An 18753-nucleotide genomic window follows, 5' to 3' on the forward strand; every position below is an offset into this window, starting at 1 on the left:
ATAGTAAAGTCCTTGATCCAAATGTTCTGCTAAAAACATCTAAGGGATTTTTTCATTTCCCATTTCTGTTTGACTAGAGCTTCCCCAAACAATTCTTGAAAATATTGAAAAATTCATCCAAATCTTTGGCTGACTGCACATGCTTCTTTCTCACATGAACGTGTCATAGTCCTATGATGGTGAAGTCATGTGTTGACTTTGTGGAACAATGCCACTGATAGCAAATGATTTCCATAACTGTCTTCTAGCTTCTGTCTTTTGTGTTCTCTTGAACAATCATTAACTTGCCCATTCTAAATAAACTTTAAAGGCCAGAGGTGTTTTAAAAATGTGTAAAAAGAAAACATGAACACACTGTTAAATCATCATATTCTGATATCATGACTTTGACATATGGTGTGCAAAACGTCATGACACTTTATTAAAATTAAGCAAAATATTAAATATTTTAGAATTAGGGAAAAACATTTCATCCCTTATGCTTTGTGACAAATAAATATTTAAGCAACAAAATATTAACACAGTGACATTTAAAAAAACATATGAAATCATGTTTCATATGAATCATATGAAACATCAATTGCTTTAATAAAGAGTTCAGCAATGTGTGGCAGCTTTTGTGCCAGTCACTCATTTTGTGCCAGTCACTCATAAAGCTTTGGCTTTGTCCTGATCCATGTATTTGTGATAAACAACACCGAGAGTGGTGAAGAAATTTCCCATGAACAAAACAAGGAAAGTAGAGCCGCACATGAGAACCTAAGAAAAAGAAAATATTTTAATTATAAATTATTGCAAGATAATCACAAAAAACTATACTAGTACATCTGGGTTAAACAATATACACATCTTGAATAGTTACGGTAAATACAGTGCCTTGCAAAAGTATTCACACCCCTTAATTTTTTCACATTTTGTTTTGTTGCAGCATGATGTTAAACTGCTTTAAATTAGTTGTTCCCCACATCAATTTACACTCCATACACCACAATAATGACAAAGCAAAAACCAGATTTGCAAATTTTACAAATTTATTAAAAATAAAACACTGAAATAAGTACATTGCATAAGTATTCATACCCTTAACTCAGTACATAGTTGAAGCACCTTTACAGCCTCAAGTCTTTTTGGGCATGATGTGACAAGCTTTGCACATCTGCATTTGGCTATTATCTGCCATTCTTTTCACCTCTCAAGCTCTGTCAGCTTGGATGGGGGCTGGGAGACATTTTCTAGAGTCCTAGTTGTTCCAATCGTCTTCCATTATGGATAATGGAGGCTACATGCTTCTGTGAACCTTCAATGCAGCAAACTCTTCCCTAGATCATTGCCTTACCGCAAGTCTGTCACTGAGCTCTACCGGCAGTTATCTTGACCTCAGGACTTGGTTTTTGCTCTGATATGCATTTTCAGCTGTTAGACCTGCTTCTGAGAGGTGTGTACCTTTCTAAATCATACTTATTCAAATGAATTTGCCACACTCCACTCGAAGTGTAGTAACATCTAGAAGCAATATGAATGCTCCTGAGCTAAATTTCAAGTGTCCCAGAAAGGGGTATGAATACTTATGCAATGGGATCTTTTCAGTTTTTCTTTTTTGTTTTTTTTTTATAAATTTGCACAAATATTAAAAACCTATTTTTTGCTTTGCCATTATGGAGTAGGGAGTGTAGATTGATGTGGGGAAAAAGTAATTTAAAGTAGTTTAACATAAGGCAGCAACATAACAAAATGTGAAAAAAAATGAAGGGGTATGAATAATATCGCAAGGATATGGATATTTAGAAAAACTGACCTGCCACTCTTTCCATTCTGGAAGCTGGGCCATTTGGAAGAGTGTAATTCCATTATAAAGCTGGAAAAACTGGATATATATACATATATATATATATATATATATATATAAGATGGTTAAAACCACAGGATAATAAACAATGGAATTACATCAGAACTTTTTTGAATAACCATGTCAACATGTCAATGTTAAGCAAACTTATCTTTTGTCTGGTACTGTCATTCAAGCACAGGTAAATATAGTGGTTATATCATCTCTAACTACATTACAGCTTTAAATTGACATATTGCCCTCTGTGCCACCAGAAGAAGTTTTTACCACGAGGACTACATAGGCATAAAACAGGAAGTGAGCTGTTTGCTCATGCAAGATTATTGCACTTATTGCAAAATCATGAGATTAACAAACACAGTATCAAACTTACATGGCCCAAGAACAGAAAAGGCAGAAGAAAGGTCAGGCCTCTCCACATCCAGGATTGAAACCCCTCTGAACAAAGCACATGTCAAAACACATCTTATTGGATAAGAAAATATACAGACAAGAAAACAACACACTACCCACCAACTGTGAGATCCATGTTGTGTCTTTCTCCAAGAGCTCTGAGTCTATATAAGCAGCCACTCTGGTAATAGTACTGGAGAAACTGTACGAAATCTGAATGGAGAACAAAACATGAAAAATAAACAATGATTTAATCATAAGTGCATTTAAAGTGTTACTAATACTGTAAGTTAGCAGCTCTTACTTATATACATGGAGTAGGACAGAAACTGATTTCTGAACATCTGGTAGAGTTCACCATCTGGCCTGTGAGATACACATGAACAGTTGATGTACATCAGATATTCACAGATTATCTCTCACTCTTTTCCGCACATATTCTGTTCTACTGATTCTCAAAACATTTCATTTTAAGCATTAACAAAACTAAATGAATCTGATTAATCAAATAGATATTAAAATACTCTATATTAAAGCACCAAAGATTCAAAGATATAATGCTGTAATATCTCACAGTCTTTAAGAGTTAAGTTTGTCATACCAGGTCAGCATTACTCCAGAGAGAAATGTTGAGACATAGTGTTGAAACACCCACCAGCCCTTGATTCTGAAACACAAGCCAAATATTGAAACGTTACCGTATCGCCTGTAGTACTGATTTAAAAGTCAAGAATTAAGTACATAGACTCTAAACAATAAAGGTTCCAAAAGGAGGTTTTTGCAGTGATGCTGTTGAACCATTCTGTGTTGCCCAAAAATACTTCCAGTGAATTTTTTAAAAACCTTTAGTGCGAGGATTGTGAAACGGTTTAATGGATCTTTAAGGTTCATGAAACCACAGATGCCAACAGAAAATCTTTCTTTCTTTATTTAGTCTAACTTTATTCTTTATTGGAAGGCAGTGTTACATTTATTACAAACACTTGAAATAACCTTTATTTTTTAGAGTATAATCATATGATTATTCTTACTTGGAGCCGTTATTAATGAGGATGCTCTCTCTTATCGTCAATGTACAATAATACCACACCAACAGGAAGTTGAAAAGTGCATCTAGAACCCTGTTGAAACAGGGAGGAAGGAAGACAAAAAAATAATATAGTCAATGATAATGTTTCTACAAGAAATTTACAAATTACACTTTTAAACTCAAAAAATTTTCATATGTGTCCCTGGACCACAGAACCAGTCATAAGTAGCACAGGTATATTTGTAGCAATAGCTAACAATACAATGTAATGTTAAAAATCATAGATTTTGCTTTTTTTGCCATAAATTATTAGGATATAAAGTTATTAGGATATATATGTTCCATGAAGATATTTTGTAAATTTCCTACCGTAAATATATTAAAACTTAATTTTTGATTAGTAATATGCATTAATTTGGACAACATTAAAAGTGCTTTTCTCGATATTTTGATTTTTTTGCACCCTCAGATTCTAGATTTTTAAATAGTTGTATCTCAGCCAAATGTTGTTCTATCCTAACAAACAATACATTAATTAAAAGCTTATTTATTTATTAAAGCTTTCAGATTGTATACATCTCAATTTAAAAAAACTGACCCCTATGACTGGTTTTGTGGTCCAGGGTCACATATTTGGTTGCAATAAACATGTACCTGTAGGTGACCAAAAACCGACAGGTGAATGAGAACAGCAAGAGCAGCACAGTCAAGTATAGTTTGAACTTCTCATACTCATCTTTATAGGCAAACCTGTACAATGGAGAAACAGGCAAAAGTCAAATAAATCACATGACTCATGACTCACTAACATAATTGCATGATTTTATGACACTACAGTGTTTAAAGATGATGATCACAAGTTATTGTGGTGTTAGAATTTCTTAGAACCTTTTAAAGGGGCCATGACATGAGAAACCACATTTCCCTTGATCTTTTAACATAGAAGAGGTCTTTGTATGCTTAATACATGCTTAATAAAGTTTCATAACTGAAAATGTGCTCATTGTCAATAATAAAAAACATTTATGTAATAACAAACGTCTCTTTAAATCCAAGGTGCGAGATGACATCACCCGGGCGCAGTGGTATAAGTGCAAACACCACCTCCAGAACAATACATTAAAAAATTACAATCATTGCCGCTATCTTGTCTACACTGGTTACAGTATACAGATTTGCATCTGTCTTCAGTAATGTTCACTCTGACATGTTTGGTTTAAACAGCTTGTTCGTGTCGTTGTACAGATATTAGAAAGATCCCAGCATAAGGAACAAGTGGATAGTTTATTTTTAATAGCATCCTGGATCGTGTCTGAGGTTTGTTCGGAGCATTTTGTTTTGTAAATGAGGCAAACAAACATTTGTTGAAAGATGAAGCGGTACTAGATCTGACTGCAGCTGCATCACAAACGGTAAGTAAATTATTTCATAATGCTTTGTCTGAAAATGACCATTTTATTTTTATCATGTTCTCAAAACACTCAAATGCAACAGCAAGGAGGAGTTGATACTGTTTCCTATGCAATGACGTTAGCCAATCATAACAGTGGCCGATTCCTGACAAACCTTCAAAACGTCCCACCCCTTAAAACAGGTTATTTTAGACAGAGGGTCCGAATGAGGGTTGAAAATAATAATTTTTCCATATATCTGTGCAATAAATTTACCTTTATTAACATTATAAGGAAACCTCAATAAACATATTAAAATAATTAAAAAAATCCACGTCATGACCCCTCTAATCAAATAGAGAACTTCAGAAATCAAAGTACTTACTTGGACTGCTTGTTGAGGAGTGTAACGTTGACATTTCCAAGCACAAGATTGAGGTATAACCTGAAGCAAGAACAGGGTAAATTATTTCATATTAGCATCAAGTGCTTGAAGAATTATTGTATGTGCTTTAACAAGGTAAATTACATATCCACACACCACTATCAATTATTACTGAAATATATACCACACCCTTAGTCTACTGAAATAGAAACAGGCAAATACAGAGACCTGCTTTGAATAGTAAATGCTGATAATGTGTATTTTAAAAGAGGGTGTGACAAAGGTGACATTAGGCATCTCTCATTTGCATTACTCATTTTTCTTTGGCAGGAAGGCCTCCATCTCAAAAAAGACATCTGATCTTTCCTTTATAGAATCTTGGATCTCGTCTACTTTGTTTACATCTTTTGGATTCGATACCGTTCTGCATCTACGAAAGAAAAAATCATGAATACAAGGTGTGGATCAACAACATTTATTTTTAACCAAAGCATATAACTCATGACTGACTCCTGCAAGGATTCGTTGAGATCCTTTAACTTTTTCCTCTGCCTGGCAATAGATGAAGAACAGCTGTCCTGCAGTTTCGAAACCTCTTCCAGCTTTTGTTTGTAAAGTCGATGTGTCTCCTGTGCAACAAATACTGACATTAAAAATTTGTATCGGGTCAAAGAATATACCTATATCATGATAAAGTCTTTTTGGTGTATTTAAGTCTTACAAGGTAGTTTAAATGTCTGAAAATGTATTATTACTATTTATTTCACCATCTGTATGAACTAACCAACATTTTTAGACTCTCAAATGTTACCCTGGACCTCAAAACTAGTCTTAAGTATTTGTAGCAATAGCCAACAATATATTTTTTTTTTCATTAGAATATCATTAGAATATTCAGTAAAGATCATGTTCCATTAAGATATTTTGTAAATGTCCTACTATAAATATATCAAACCTTATTGGTTAGTAATATGCATTGCTAAGAACTTCATTTGGACAACTTTAAAGGCGATTTTCTCAATATTTTGATCTTTTTGCACCCCCCAGTTTTCAGATTTTTATATAGTTGAATCTCGGCCAAATATTGTCTTATAATTACAAACCATACATCAATACAAGGTTTATTTATTCAGCTTTCATCAATCTAAAAAAAAAAAGACCCTTATTACTGGTTTTGTGGTCCAGGGTCCATTTAATAATAGCGAGCTATAATATACTCTTTGGTTTATTGTCCCACTGTTATACTGTGAGTTGGTAAGGATTAAATTGCTAAGCAGCTAGTGTTTAAAGCTGAAGCGTAACTATACAACTAGCTATTCATAGCGATACTTCGAAATAATTGTAAATAAAAACAATCATGATGTATTTGAACACATTTAAAGATAGAAAAGTAAGATCTCATAGTTCAGAGCTGTCGTGCTATCTGATTTAGCACTGGAGAAAGGGAGACTCCTCACCTGAACTTGTTGATAGTCTTTTTCCAGATCCTGCCATTCTTGTAAACATTCGTTCAAACCAGTCGGGTTAAATAACATTTCCAGAGAGTGTATTTGAAGAAGTAACGTTAGTGTTCCCTGATAAGTGTGAAGAGAATAACGGTCTGTTCTACTCTACCGTTGCCGGAGCGCCTCGCTATCTCTGACAGACGTCTGTCATATGAACGCAGCTTCACAACAAGCGTAGCCAATCAGAGACGAACCCCGGAGCATTACGAGACGCCCCTCCCTGGAATCTGACCAATGAGAGCTTTCAAAACAAGACAGACGCGTCATAGACGCTGTAGCCTACTGACTGACTTCCCACAGACGCCCAAGGAGAGGCAGAGGGAATATAGCAAACCAGAGTTCAGGGTCAATGTTGAAACAGTAGACAAAGCTCTTATTATGTCATAAGAATGATGAATTGGCAGAACATTTTAACAAGGTTTGTTAAAATTACAACATTCTTACTATATACACACTACCAGTCAAAGGTTTTTAAATAGTAAGATTTTTATTTATTTATTTTTTTTTTAAGTCTCTTCTGCTTACCAAACCTGTAATTATTTGATCTGAAGTACATAAAACAATACAATTTTAAAATATTTTTACTATTTAAAATAACAGTTTTCTATTTGAATATATTTTAAAATGTGATTTTAAACCTGAATTTTTTGCATTAATTCTCCAGTCACATGATCTTTCAGAAAAATATTATGATTTTCTGCTCAAATAACATATTATTATGTTGAAAACAGCTGAGTAGAATTTTTTTTAGGTTTCTTTGATGAATAGAAACATCATTTATCTCAAATTACAAAATATCTTTTGTAACATAATGTCTATCAATTTAAAGCATCCTTGCTAAAAAAAAAAAAGTATTAATTTCTATGATTTCTCTCCCCCCTCAAATATAAATATATATATATACATACACACCATACACCATAATAATGACAAAGCAAAAAACAGATTTGCAAATTTTACAAATGTATTAATAAAACACTGAAATAAGTACATTGCATAAGTATTCATACCCTTAACTCAGTACATAGTTGAAGCACCTTTACAGCCTCAAGTCTTTTTGGGTATGATGTGACAAGCTTTGCACATCTGCATTTGGCAATTATCTGCCATTCTTTGCCTCACCTTTTCACCTCCCAAGCTCTGCTTGGATGGGGGCTGGCAGACATTTTCTAGAGTCCTAGTTGTTCCAATCATCTTCCGTTATGGATAATGGAGGCTACATGCTTCTGTGAACCTTCAATGCAGCAGTTTTTTTTTTCTGAACTCTTCCCTAGATCATTGCCTTAACGCAAGTCTGTCACTGAGCTATACAAGCAGTTATCTTGACCTCAGGACTTGGTTTTTGCTCTGAAATGCATTTTCAGCTGTTAGACCTTTTCTGAGAGGTGTGTGTCTTTCTAAATCATACTCATTCAAATGTATTTGCCACGGTTTAACTCTAGAAGTAGTAACATCTAGAAGCAATATGAATGCTCCTGAGCTAAATTTCAAGTGTCCCAGAAATATGAATACTTATGCAACGGGATCTTTTTTTTAATAAATTTGCACAAATGTTAAAAACCTATTTTTTTTATTTGCCATTATGGAGTAGGGAGTGTAGATTGATGTGGGAAAAGAAGTAATTTAAAGTAGTTTAACATAAGGCAGCAACATAACAAAATGTGAAAAAAATGAAGGGGTATGAATAATTTTGCAAGGCACTGTGTATATATATATATATATATATATATATATATATATATATATATATATATATATATACATACTGACTCCAAGCTTTTGAATGGTATAATGTATATTGGTCCAAAATGTACTCAACTGTTTTAACTATTGATAATAATAATAAATGTTTATTGATCAGCAAATCAGCATATTAGAATGATTTCTGGAGGATCATGTGACACTGAAGGCTGGAGTAATGATGCTGAAAATTTAGCTTTGATCACAGGATTAAATTAAATTTTTTATATTCAAATAGAAACCTACGGAGCCCCTTACGTCACCTGTAGAAGAAAAATAATTAATCCGTGGGGACGGTTTTGCAATTCGTTCCCTCAGTTTATAAACCGTACTCACGAATTCTTAAACTGTTCCCTCGGTTTAACAATTTGTGCCCACGGATTAACAAACCGTACCCACGAATTTCCAATCCGTGCGCTCAGATTTTGTAAACCGTACCCTCGGATTTTGAATCCGTACCCACAAAATCAATCCGTGCGCACGCTTTCGCAATCCGTTCCCACAGTTTGTAAACTGCTCTCATGGATTTGTGATTATGATAAGCTTTTCACCCAGAGTTAGATGCATGCTGCACTATTAATGTTATTATTAAATAAGGCCTATTATTACATTGCATTTAGTTTGAGAGCAAAGGAATGGCAACATAACCTGTACATTATTTGTTTTGTATTGCTTTTTACCTTCTCCTCTCCAAAACTCGTTTTTTTTAATTCAGGTAATTTTATATTTTGAAAAATATTAAATAAAACAAAGCCGTTTGAACAGCGCTCTTCACTTATTATTTTATTTTGGTACCATGACCGCACTTACAAAACAGGCTTCTTTTATCGTTTATTTTACATAGGTTAAAACACATGATGTTTTGGCAGCTAATCTATTGGTGATTAATATAAAATAAAGCTAAAAACTCTGTTTTGTCAGTGTTGCATAGTCTCATATAGCCTACTGAGAAATAAAGTTTAATAAATGCAAAACAATGCATCCAGCATATAAACAGGTGTCCTGGTTGAATTTGGGGGCGGGGCCACAAATCCGTGAGAGCAGTTTACAAACTGTGGGAACGGATTGCGAAAGCGTGCGCACGGATTATGAATTTGTGGGTACGGATTCAAAATCCGAGGGTACGGTTTACAAAATCTGAGCGCACGGATTGGAAATTCGTGGGCACGGTTTGTTAATCCGTGGGCACGAATTGTTAAACTGAGGGAACAGTTTAAGAATTCGTGAGAACGGTTTATAAACTGAGGGAACGAATTGCAAAACCGTCCCCACGGATTAATTATTTTTCTTCTACAGGTGACGTAAGGGGCTCCGTAATGCAACATACAGTAAAGTGAAAGACAATGCATAGTTGTCCTCATGACATAAACTGCTATTTGTAGCAGCACAGATTTAGCCAGACAATTATTTTGACATCTCAACACTATTTTGTACATTTTAATATTGTCTATACAGTGTTTTTATGGGAAGTAGTTTATTTATTTTTTTGTTTTTTTAGATTACTCTAATCGATATATTAAAATAATAAATCTATAATTCTGTATCATGATGTTTCTGTTGTATTTTGTCAGTAGTTGGGTTCTGATATATCTGTCACTCTCTTCCCAACAGTCTGAAGTTCCCAGTCAGAAAGTTGCTGCACAAATCCTCGATTTGGCCTCATGTTGGCTTTGCATTGCTGAATATGATTCCATGCCTCCTAAAATTTTCAATAATGACACGTGACAAATATAAAAAAAAACATCTGCCAATAATAACTCCAATGCAAAAGTAAAAACATTACCTTTAGTGTGTATTTGAGTTGATGCATAAGATATGCCATTGTTACAGCACAACATCGACTTACTCCAAGGGTAGAGAATATCAATACAGAAGAAGCATTATTGAGATGTGAACCTGAAATGTTCAAAATACACAATTATAATAGAACTTCAGAATTATTTTTAGATCTTTGAGTTTGACAAAAAAAAAATCTCCCAATACTTACCAATAAACACGCACATTCTCTCAAATGAAGTGATCAAATCCGCACCTGCAGAATCTGGAATTCGGATGTGTAAGACAGTGCAGTTTGCCTTTTTAAACCTAGTTTGCAAAGTTCAGTTCATAGATTAATTTGGGTTTTCAGGCCATAATAAGACTGGATTTGTATATGAATGTGAATATATATGACAGGAGTTCTCAACTCTGGCCCTCGAGGTCCATTTTCCTGCAGAGTTTAGCTCCAACCCTAATCAAACACACCTGAACAAGCTAATCAAGCTCTTCATCATTACTAGAAAGTTACAGGCAGGTGAGTTTGATCAAGGTTGGAGGTAAACTCTGCAGGAAAGTGGACCTCGAGGGCAAGAGTTGAGAACCTCTGATGTATGAGATAGTGGGTTGGCTTACACTAGACTGCATTCATCAGAGACATTGACAAGTGCATTCAGTTTCAGATCTTTAAGGATTTGAAGGTTTGTCGCCTGCCTGTAATCACCCATATAAAGCTTGCCCGGCAAGATTTCCATGGGGTAAAGATTCAAGCTCTCCATTTCCTATGAATATAAGTAATTATGATCATTAAATATGTTTACAAACAGCAAAAACACTTAATTTATGATCTACTAGGAATAATACCCTAATACTGTAAAGTATCTTTTGCGTTCTTAGGAAAGGGTAGAGTGCAGAAAACTTCTCATAGCCACCACTAAGAATCTGAACAGGAAATTGGCTCGCTTTTTCTAAGCTTTCTGCACAGTTCATAGCTGGACCTATAACAGAAACATACAGTTAGGAGGTTTTTAGAGGTGTACTGACATTTTGGGAGAGTTCACGACATTTTAGTCTCACCTGAATCTGACAGCGAATGTGTACTACTGTCATAAACAATGATGTACTTCATACTTTCAACCTCAACATCCAAGGGCATAATGAACTTTCCACCAGAATCCTTTGGAAAGCAAGAAAAACCAGTTACTAGTGGTGATTTGATATTCTACAACATAGCAAAATAGGATATACAGGTGAAGTCAAAAGTTTACAAACACCTTGCAGAATCTGCATAATAAAATAAGAAGGATCATACAAAATGCATGTCATTTTTTATTTAGTACTGACCTGAATAAGATATTTTACATGCTACATTTACATATAGTCTACAAGAGAAAACAATTGTTGAATTTATAATACATACACTTGATTCTTGATTCTCTTGTTATCTGAATAATACACAGCTGTGTTTTTTTTTGTTTAGTGATAGTTTTTCATGAGTTCCTTGTTTGTCCTGAACAGTTAAACTGCCTGCTGATCCTCAGAAAAATCCTTCAGGTCCCACAGATTCTTTGGTTTTTCAGCATTTTTGTGTATTTGAACCCTTTCCAACAATGACTGTATGATTTTGAGATCCATCTTTTCACACTGAGGACAACTGAGGGACTCAACTATTATAGAAGGTTCAAACGCTCACTAATGCTTCAGAAGGGAACACGATGCATTAATTTTTTTTTTTTTTTCATTCAGTAAAACCCCTCAGAAGCTACAAAAGATACTTACATGTTTCCCAGAAGAAAAAATAAGTAAAATTTACCCTGATCTTTAAATTCAACAAGTTTTCACCCCCGGCTCTTAATGCATTGGGTTTCCTTCTGAAGCATCAGTGAGCGTTTAAACCGTCTGTAATAATTGCATGTGAGTCCCTCAGTTGTCCTCAATGTCCCTCAGTTGTCCTCAATGTGAAAAGATGGATCTCAAAATCAACAGTCACTGTTAAAAAAAAATGCTGAAAAACCAAAGAATTTGTGGGACCTGAAGGATTTTTCTGAATAACAGCGGGCAGCTCAACTGTTCAAACAAGGGACTCAAGAACAACTATCATTAAAAAAAAAAAAAAAAAAAAAAATTCATTTTAATTTCATTTTTATAAATTCAACTATTATTTTCTCTTGTGGACTATATGTAAACATCTTTTATGTGAAATATCTTATTCAGGTCAGCACTAAATATAAACCAAAATGCATTTTGTATAATCTTGCTTATTTTGGTAAAACAATTATCAATTTGCAGATTCTGCAAGGTGTATGTAAACTTTTGACTTGGGTGGAACATAATAGTTAAACATACCCATTTTGCATTTCTGGCAGTAATGATGTGGCTGAAGTTATATGAGTCTGCTGGACGGGCATCTGAAAAAAAAATAAGACTATTATTTTAATTTTTATGCTTTCATTTGTTGGTGTTTGGATTAATACAATTAGTACAGTAAGTATTTTAGTATATAAGGAATATCTGAATTCTTACCAATTAGACAAAGATAGTTGCTCTCTGCAAGTCTTGGTAGATGAGTGTATTGATTTAGGATGTTGTACAGTTTTGTTGCCTCACAGAGGACTTTTCCAGCCATTAGTTACGGCTTGAACACAGAAAACGTAGCTGTCAATACGTCTCTAAGCAAAAAAAATATATATTTGACTAAAAAATACAAATTGTAGCGTCTTGGCTTGATACTTATTTTGCTTGTCGTTTCGAAATATTAGATTAATTTACTGCTTTTGCTTACGATCAAACAGTCACTGATGATTGTTTACGCTCCTGCTATGGTAACAGACAAACCTCTGCAGTGATTGGCTGAAAGCGTTCCGCTCCAGATGCAAACCCTTTCCGTCTTCCTCAACCAATCAAAAGTTAAAACCCGCCCCACCGCACTTCAGCTGCGCTGCTATTGGAGGGTAAACAATAAGGAACTATTTTCAAAATTAGGCATACAGCTGTCAGCAGCTGCGGATATGCATGGATTCAGGGTATGTTTTTACTATTAGCTACTTAAATCGGTAAATCGTGAATCATTAAATGATGTAATTCGTTTCCAGTGCTTTGGCAGTTCCTTTCAGCGGCGGAGGAAGAGAAATGGCAGCAGTCGACGCTTGGCCATAAAGAGCAAGAAGCCACTTGGGACTCCTGCCATTCCAACGGCCCCTGTGTGAGCAACTGCATCATTATAATTATAAATCTACAAAAACAATGACTGTATATACAGTGCTTTTATATACACTAACAGTATAGTTGAGTTGTTGTACCACATATCTAGTACATGTAGATGCTTTTTAAAGTCTTTTCTGCTGATCAAGGCTGTGTTTATTTGATTAAAAATACAGAAAACAGTAATATTGTGTAATATTATTGCAATTTAAAATGGGTGGTTTTCTATATTAATATACTTCAAAATAGAATTTATATATGTGATGCAAAGCTGAGTTTTCTGTATCATTACTCCAGTCTTCACTGTCAAATGATCCTTTAGAAATAATTCTTATATTTGAATTTATTATCAATGTGGGAAACAGTTGTGCTGCTTAATATTTTTTTTAACATGTGATACTTTTCTTAAGGATTTTTTGTTGAATAAAACGTTAAAAAGAACAGCATTTATTTAAAATAAAATCTTTTGTAACAATATACACTACCGTTCAAAGTTTGGGGTCACTAATTTTTTTTTTCTTTCTTTCTTTCTTTAAAAAGAATTATTATTTTTATTCAGCAAGGATGTGTTAAATTGATTTAAAAAGTGGTAGTAAAGGCTTATATTGTAAAAAAGAAAATCTATTTTGAATAAATTATGTTCTTTTTAACTTTTTATTCATCAAAGAATCTTGAAAAAAATATCATGGTTCCAAAAAATATTAAGCAGTTTCCAACATTGATAATAAATTAGCATATTAGAATTATTTCTGAAGGATCGTGTGACACTGAAGACTGGAATAATGATGCTGAAAATTCAGCTTTGCATCACAGGAATAAATTCTATTTCAAAATATATTAAAATAGAAAACCACAATTTTAAATTGCAATAACATTTCACAATATTACAGTTTTTTTGTATTTTAATCAATTAACCGCAGCCTTGATGAGTAGAAAACTCATTCTAGACCTTTACATAAATTCCACAAGAAAATTATAATAATAATTAATTTACTATAATAATGTCTCTTATATACAGTATTTGTGGGGGAAAAACACTTTTTATCCTTATTTTTAAGATTTAAATAGATAGTTGACCCAAAATGACAATTATTTCATTATTTACTCACCCTCATGTTGTTCTGAATCTGTACAACTTTATCTGTAAAGAAGATATTTGAAGAATAGTGTTGTGACCAAACAGATTTGGTGCCCATTGATATCCATTGTATTAGGAAAAACTGAGGCATTTCTCTGCTATCTATCTATATATACTTACTTAACTTTATTTTCTGGTAATATTTCCACCCAGTCCAGACAACAAAACAAAGGTGGAGACTATGGAGGAGAAAAGTGTTCAAACCACTAAACAGCTGTCTTCAACACCAAGTATTGGAGCTCTGTTTTCTGCAGTTGGAAGTGTTGTACAAAACTGCAGAAAAACAATTAATCAGGTAAGTTTTTTTTATTTATTTTTATTTATTTATTTTTTTATATAGTTCAAAAGAGAATTATAGTTCAAAAGAGAAAAGGTTTTTCAGTGTATGACCTGATTTCTTGTTTCCTTTTTTTTTTTTTTTTTTTAAAGATCTCTTCTGGACTCCTGAATGTCCTCTTTTTCTGGAGAGGCTATTCAGAAAGAGTGGAGTCCCTTCACCAAAAAGTAGAGGAGCTGCAAAAGGAAATAGCATTATTGCATTCCACTATGAAGGTTAGAACAATTCGGCTGTACTGAAAAGAATGTACTGTCATTATTTTCAAAATTCCAGTGCTTGAAATGTGTATGAAACTTTACTTGATAGCTGTATCGAGAAGCCAATGCTGCAGGTGACCAATGTGAAATGCCTGATGTTGTTCAGCGCACTACACCTCCGCCTGTCTCCCTTCCACCTCCACCACCACCACCTCCTCCACCTCCTCCTCTTCCTCCTCCTCGAATTGTGTTTACACTTGCTGCTCCGAAAGTGGCCTCACTTCCCCCAAAATCTGCACAAACTAGCTCTCTGAAGGTAATTGTCCATTTTTAATTCATTTCACTTTGCTTGTTGAGAAAGCAAGTTATGAAGGTTTAGTCCTTCTGTCCTCTAATAGCAAAAGGAAAATGGACCTGTAGCTGTGACTCTTCATGATCTTCAAGCAGTGCGACTGAGAAAAGTGACTGTAGGCCAAAAAACTCAGGTAAGAGAAAGATTGCGTCCTCAATCATTTTCCATTGAATCTTGCATTGAGTCAAATTTATGATGGCATATTCGTTCACAGATGTCTCCAGATAGAAGAAGATCACCACTGGTCACACTCGCAGACTTGCAGAAAGTCCGTTTACGACGCTCTAATTCTGACTATCCCTTAAAGTCTAGACCAAGCCTTGGCAGGTAAAATTCTGCATGGATAAATATACTTATTTTGCTTGAAAGCAATCCATTTATGTTTGCTACAGCATTTGTGCTCTTCTCTGTAGGACACCAACTAGAAATCTTCATGTACAGCTTCGAAAAGTCAACTTAATGAGGCAAGATCTCTTTACTTTATATTATTGGAATCAGAGCCAAGACATGCCTAAAACTACAGACATCACATTTACAGTGCCCTGCGAAAGTATTCATACACCTTTATTTTTTTCACATTTTGTTATGTTGCTGCCTTAGGTTAAACTATTTAAATTATTTTTTTCCACATTAATCTACACTCCATACACAGAAAAAAACAGAATTGTCACAACTACGTAAATTTATAATAAAAAAACTGAAATAAGTACTTTGCATAAGTAATCATACCCTTAACTCAGTACTTAGCTGATGCACCTTTACAGCCTCAAGTCTTTTTTGGGTATGATGCAAAAAGCTTTTGCACAGCTTAGCATTTGGCAATTATCTGCCATTCTTCTCCTCACCTCTTCACCTCTCAAGCTCTGTCAGGTTGGATAAGGGCAGATGCACATTTTCAGGTTTCTCCAGAAATATTTGATTGGGTTCAAGCCCAGGCTGTGTCTGGGCCACTCAAGGACATTCACAGAGTTGTCTGTAAGCCACTCTTGCTGTGTGCCATTGTCCTGTTAGAAGGTGAACCTTCTGCCCAGTCTGACGTTCTGAATGCTCTGGGCTGGATTTTCATTTCATTATGTCTCAATATTTTGCTGCATTGAGCTTTCCTTCTACTCTGACAAGTCCTTCAGTCCCTGCCACTGAAAAACAGCCCCACAGCTTTGGGATGGTACTCTGTAGGTGATGAGGAGTGCCTGGTCTTCTTCAAATATTATGCTTTGAATTGAAGTTCATCAGACCAGAGAATCTTGTTCCTTACAATCTGAGGGTCCTTTAGGTGCCTTTTTTGCAAATTTCAATTGGGTTTTCATGTATCTTCACTGAGGAGAGGATTGAGTCTCGCCACACCACCATAAAACCCAGATTAGTGTTGCAGTGATGTTTTTTTTTTTTCTATCTCCACGTATGATCATGGAGCTCAACTAGAGTGACCACCAGGTTCTTGGTCACCAGTCTAACCAAAGCTCTTCTCCATCAATTGCTCAGTTTGGCCAGGAGGCCAGCTCTAGGAAGAGTCCTGTTTGTTTCAAACGTCTCCCATTAAGGGTAACGGAGACTACATGCTTCTGTGAACCTTCGATGCAGCAGAATCTTTTCTGAACTCTTCCCCAGATGTGGGCTTTAACACAATCCCGTCTCTGAGCTCTACAGGCAGATATTTTTTTTTTTTTTTTTTTTTTTTTACCTCAGGGCTTGGTTTTTGCTCTGATATGCATTTTCAGCTCTTAGACCTTTTATTAGGATGTGAATGCCTTTCCAAATCGTACACATTAAATTGATTTACCACAGGTTAACTCCACTCAAAGTGTAGTAACATCTACAAGCAATATGAGTGCTCCTGAGCTAAATTTCAGAGTCTCAGATTAGGGTTTGAAGACTTATGCAATGGAAACATTATTATTTAATTTTTTTTTTAAATATATTTTCAAAGATGTTAAAAAACGTTGTGCTTTGCCATAATGGTGTATGGAGTGTAGACTGATGTTAGGAAAAAGTAATTTGAAGCCATTTAACATAAGGCAGCAACATAACAAAACGTGAAAAAAAAAAATAATGGAGTATGAATACTTTCGCAAGGCATTGTAGCTTAATACTTGTCATTTGTTATATTCTTAGGAGTCCTGGTGGTACACCGATGTGTAACAAAGAGAATGATGTGATGGATTCAAGCCTGGATCTAAGCATGACCAGAGGGTTAGGAAACAAGTACCTGGTATGTAAACAGCTTTATCACAGAATTTAAAAGTTTTATCTAACAATATAAATCATGAATTGATGGCCCTTTCATTCTTTACAGAGTGCTTTAACAAAAGGACTATCACCACTCAAGGCTGTCTAAACAAACTGTTTTATTGTTATTGCACATTGTGTTTTGCATGGCCAGTGTTGTTTTTGTCTTTTTGCTTGTTTGTACATGTGTACTGTGACTGCGCTAATAGCTTTGGTTCTCATACTGTCATGTTACTACAGTAACTTTTTTTTAGTGACAGGACAGTATTTTATGTCACTTGCTGCTATGTTATTTTATATATTTGTTGCATGTGAAATGTACTTCTTGCTCCTTTTATATCAGAACCACTTATTTTTAAGACATGCTCACAAGCAACAACAACAAACAAAGCACACTGAATGAAAATTAAATGCACATCGGTATGAGCATGTTTTTATATATGGTTAATTGTATAATTAATAGAACATACAGTTCAGTGTCACTGTTACTGAATATGACTGTGGAATGTGCAGACTGACTCAGCTGTAAAATATAGTACTTGATACTGTGGTGAGACAAGTCAGTTATTGATATATAAATTCAATAAGCCATTGATGTCTTATGTGTGTGTGGTAAAGCGTGAAGCGCAGCTTAATATAACCAGTCCTGTTAATGTGAGACTCGGTATGTGTTTTATATCCATGTTTTACTGTATGTTTACTGTTGGGCTTGAGGCGCAACACCCGTTCAAATGTTACTATGTCTTAATGTTTTATTTTAAGGCTCTTTTGCAATATTTCTCCAAAGCCATTTTTATGTGTGTATGTAAAAAAATATTGTTTAATAAATGTTGGACCTACAGAAAATGTGTGTTTTTTGACTTACATTACAAATGCATTAAGATAAAGACAAAACAGATGTTCTATTTTTGGCTTATAAAAATACATGTTGTAATTTCAGTATTATTTATACACTATTAAAGCATTTATTAATATATTTTAGCTTAATTTTAAGAATTTTATAATGCTTTATTAGCTTTTTTTTAGCTCTTATTTTTTTAGTCACTTTAATACTTAAATTTACACTACCAGAGTTTTTTTTTCTGCTCGCCAAGCCTGCATTTATTTGATCCAAAGTACAGCAAAAACAGTAAAATTTAGAAATACTGTTACTATTTAAAATAAGTGTTTTGTATTTGAATATATATATGTAATTTATTCCTGTGATTTCAAAGCTGAATTTTTAACTTCATTACTCCAGTCACATGATCCTTCAGA

General features: G+C 34.4%; 3 protein-coding genes across 3 annotated transcripts; 1 reads left to right on the plus strand and 2 right to left on the minus strand.

Moving 5' to 3' along the window:
* Positions 1-375: 375 nt before the first annotated feature.
* Positions 376-6673, minus strand: tmem120aa (transmembrane protein 120Aa). The gene is made up of 12 exons (XM_073829706.1): positions 6503-6673; positions 5556-5674; positions 5359-5475; positions 5046-5105; positions 3924-4019; positions 3271-3360; positions 2841-2906; positions 2544-2605; positions 2360-2452; positions 2220-2284; positions 1796-1864; positions 376-759 (listed from the first exon to the last, which is right to left on the minus strand). The coding sequence occupies exons 1-12, from the start codon at positions 6578-6580 to the stop codon at positions 649-651; spliced, it is 1026 nt and encodes a 341-aa protein (XP_073685807.1). The 5' UTR covers positions 6581-6673; the 3' UTR covers positions 376-648.
* A 3184-nt stretch (positions 6674-9857) lies between these two features.
* On the minus strand, positions 9858-12781 carry styxl1 (serine/threonine/tyrosine interacting-like 1). The gene is made up of 8 exons (XM_073829039.1): positions 12569-12781; positions 12392-12453; positions 11123-11222; positions 10910-11043; positions 10682-10827; positions 10278-10375; positions 10074-10186; positions 9858-9989 (listed from the first exon to the last, which is right to left on the minus strand). Exons 1-8 carry the CDS (start codon positions 12669-12671, stop codon positions 9858-9860), a joined length of 888 nt encoding a protein of 295 aa, XP_073685140.1. The 5' UTR covers positions 12672-12781.
* A 134-nt stretch (positions 12782-12915) lies between these two features.
* prr11 (proline rich 11) lies at positions 12916-18324 on the plus strand. Its single transcript, XM_073829233.1, has 10 exons — positions 12916-12996; positions 13087-13247; positions 14538-14679; positions 14814-14936; positions 15028-15234; positions 15317-15403; positions 15485-15597; positions 15684-15734; positions 17383-17479; positions 17564-18324. The coding sequence occupies exons 1-10, from the start codon at positions 12916-12918 to the stop codon at positions 17603-17605; spliced, it is 1104 nt and encodes a 367-aa protein (XP_073685334.1). The 3' UTR covers positions 17606-18324.
* The last annotated feature ends 429 nt before the right edge of the window (positions 18325-18753 follow it).

Source organism: Garra rufa, chromosome 23, assembly GCF_049309525.1.
Source record: "Garra rufa chromosome 23, GarRuf1.0, whole genome shotgun sequence".
In the NCBI taxonomy this organism is placed as follows: domain Eukaryota; kingdom Metazoa; phylum Chordata; class Actinopteri; order Cypriniformes; family Cyprinidae; genus Garra; species Garra rufa.

Coding starts and splice junctions, on each gene's coding strand:
- tmem120aa (XM_073829706.1), bottom strand. CDS start 6,580: ATGTTATTTAACCCGACTGGTTTGAACGAATGTTTACAAGAATGGCAG. Junction 5,476..5,555: donor CTCAACGAATCCTTGCAGGA/GTCAGTCATGAG, acceptor TTTCTTTCGTAG/ATGCAGAACGGTATCGAATC. Junction 2,606..2,840: donor TCTGGAGTAATGCTGACCTG/GTATGACAAACT, acceptor TGTATCTCACAG/GCCAGATGGTGAACTCTACC.
- styxl1 (XM_073829039.1), bottom strand. CDS start 12,671: ATGGCTGGAAAAGTCCTCTGTGAGGCAACAAAACTGTACAACATCCTA. Junction 10,828..10,909: donor AGATACTTTACAGTATTAGG/GTATTATTCCTA, acceptor TTATATTCATAG/GAAATGGAGAGCTTGAATCT. Junction 10,187..10,277: donor GAGAATGTGCGTGTTTATTG/GTAAGTATTGGG, acceptor TGAACATTTCAG/GTTCACATCTCAATAATGCT.
- prr11 (XM_073829233.1), top strand. CDS start 12,916: ATGCAAACCCTTTCCGTCTTCCTCAACCAATCAAAAGTTAAAACCCGC. Junction 14,937..15,027: donor TATTGCATTCCACTATGAAG/GTTAGAACAATT, acceptor TTTACTTGATAG/CTGTATCGAGAAGCCAATGC. Junction 15,735..17,382: donor CGAAAAGTCAACTTAATGAG/GCAAGATCTCTT, acceptor TTATATTCTTAG/GAGTCCTGGTGGTACACCGA.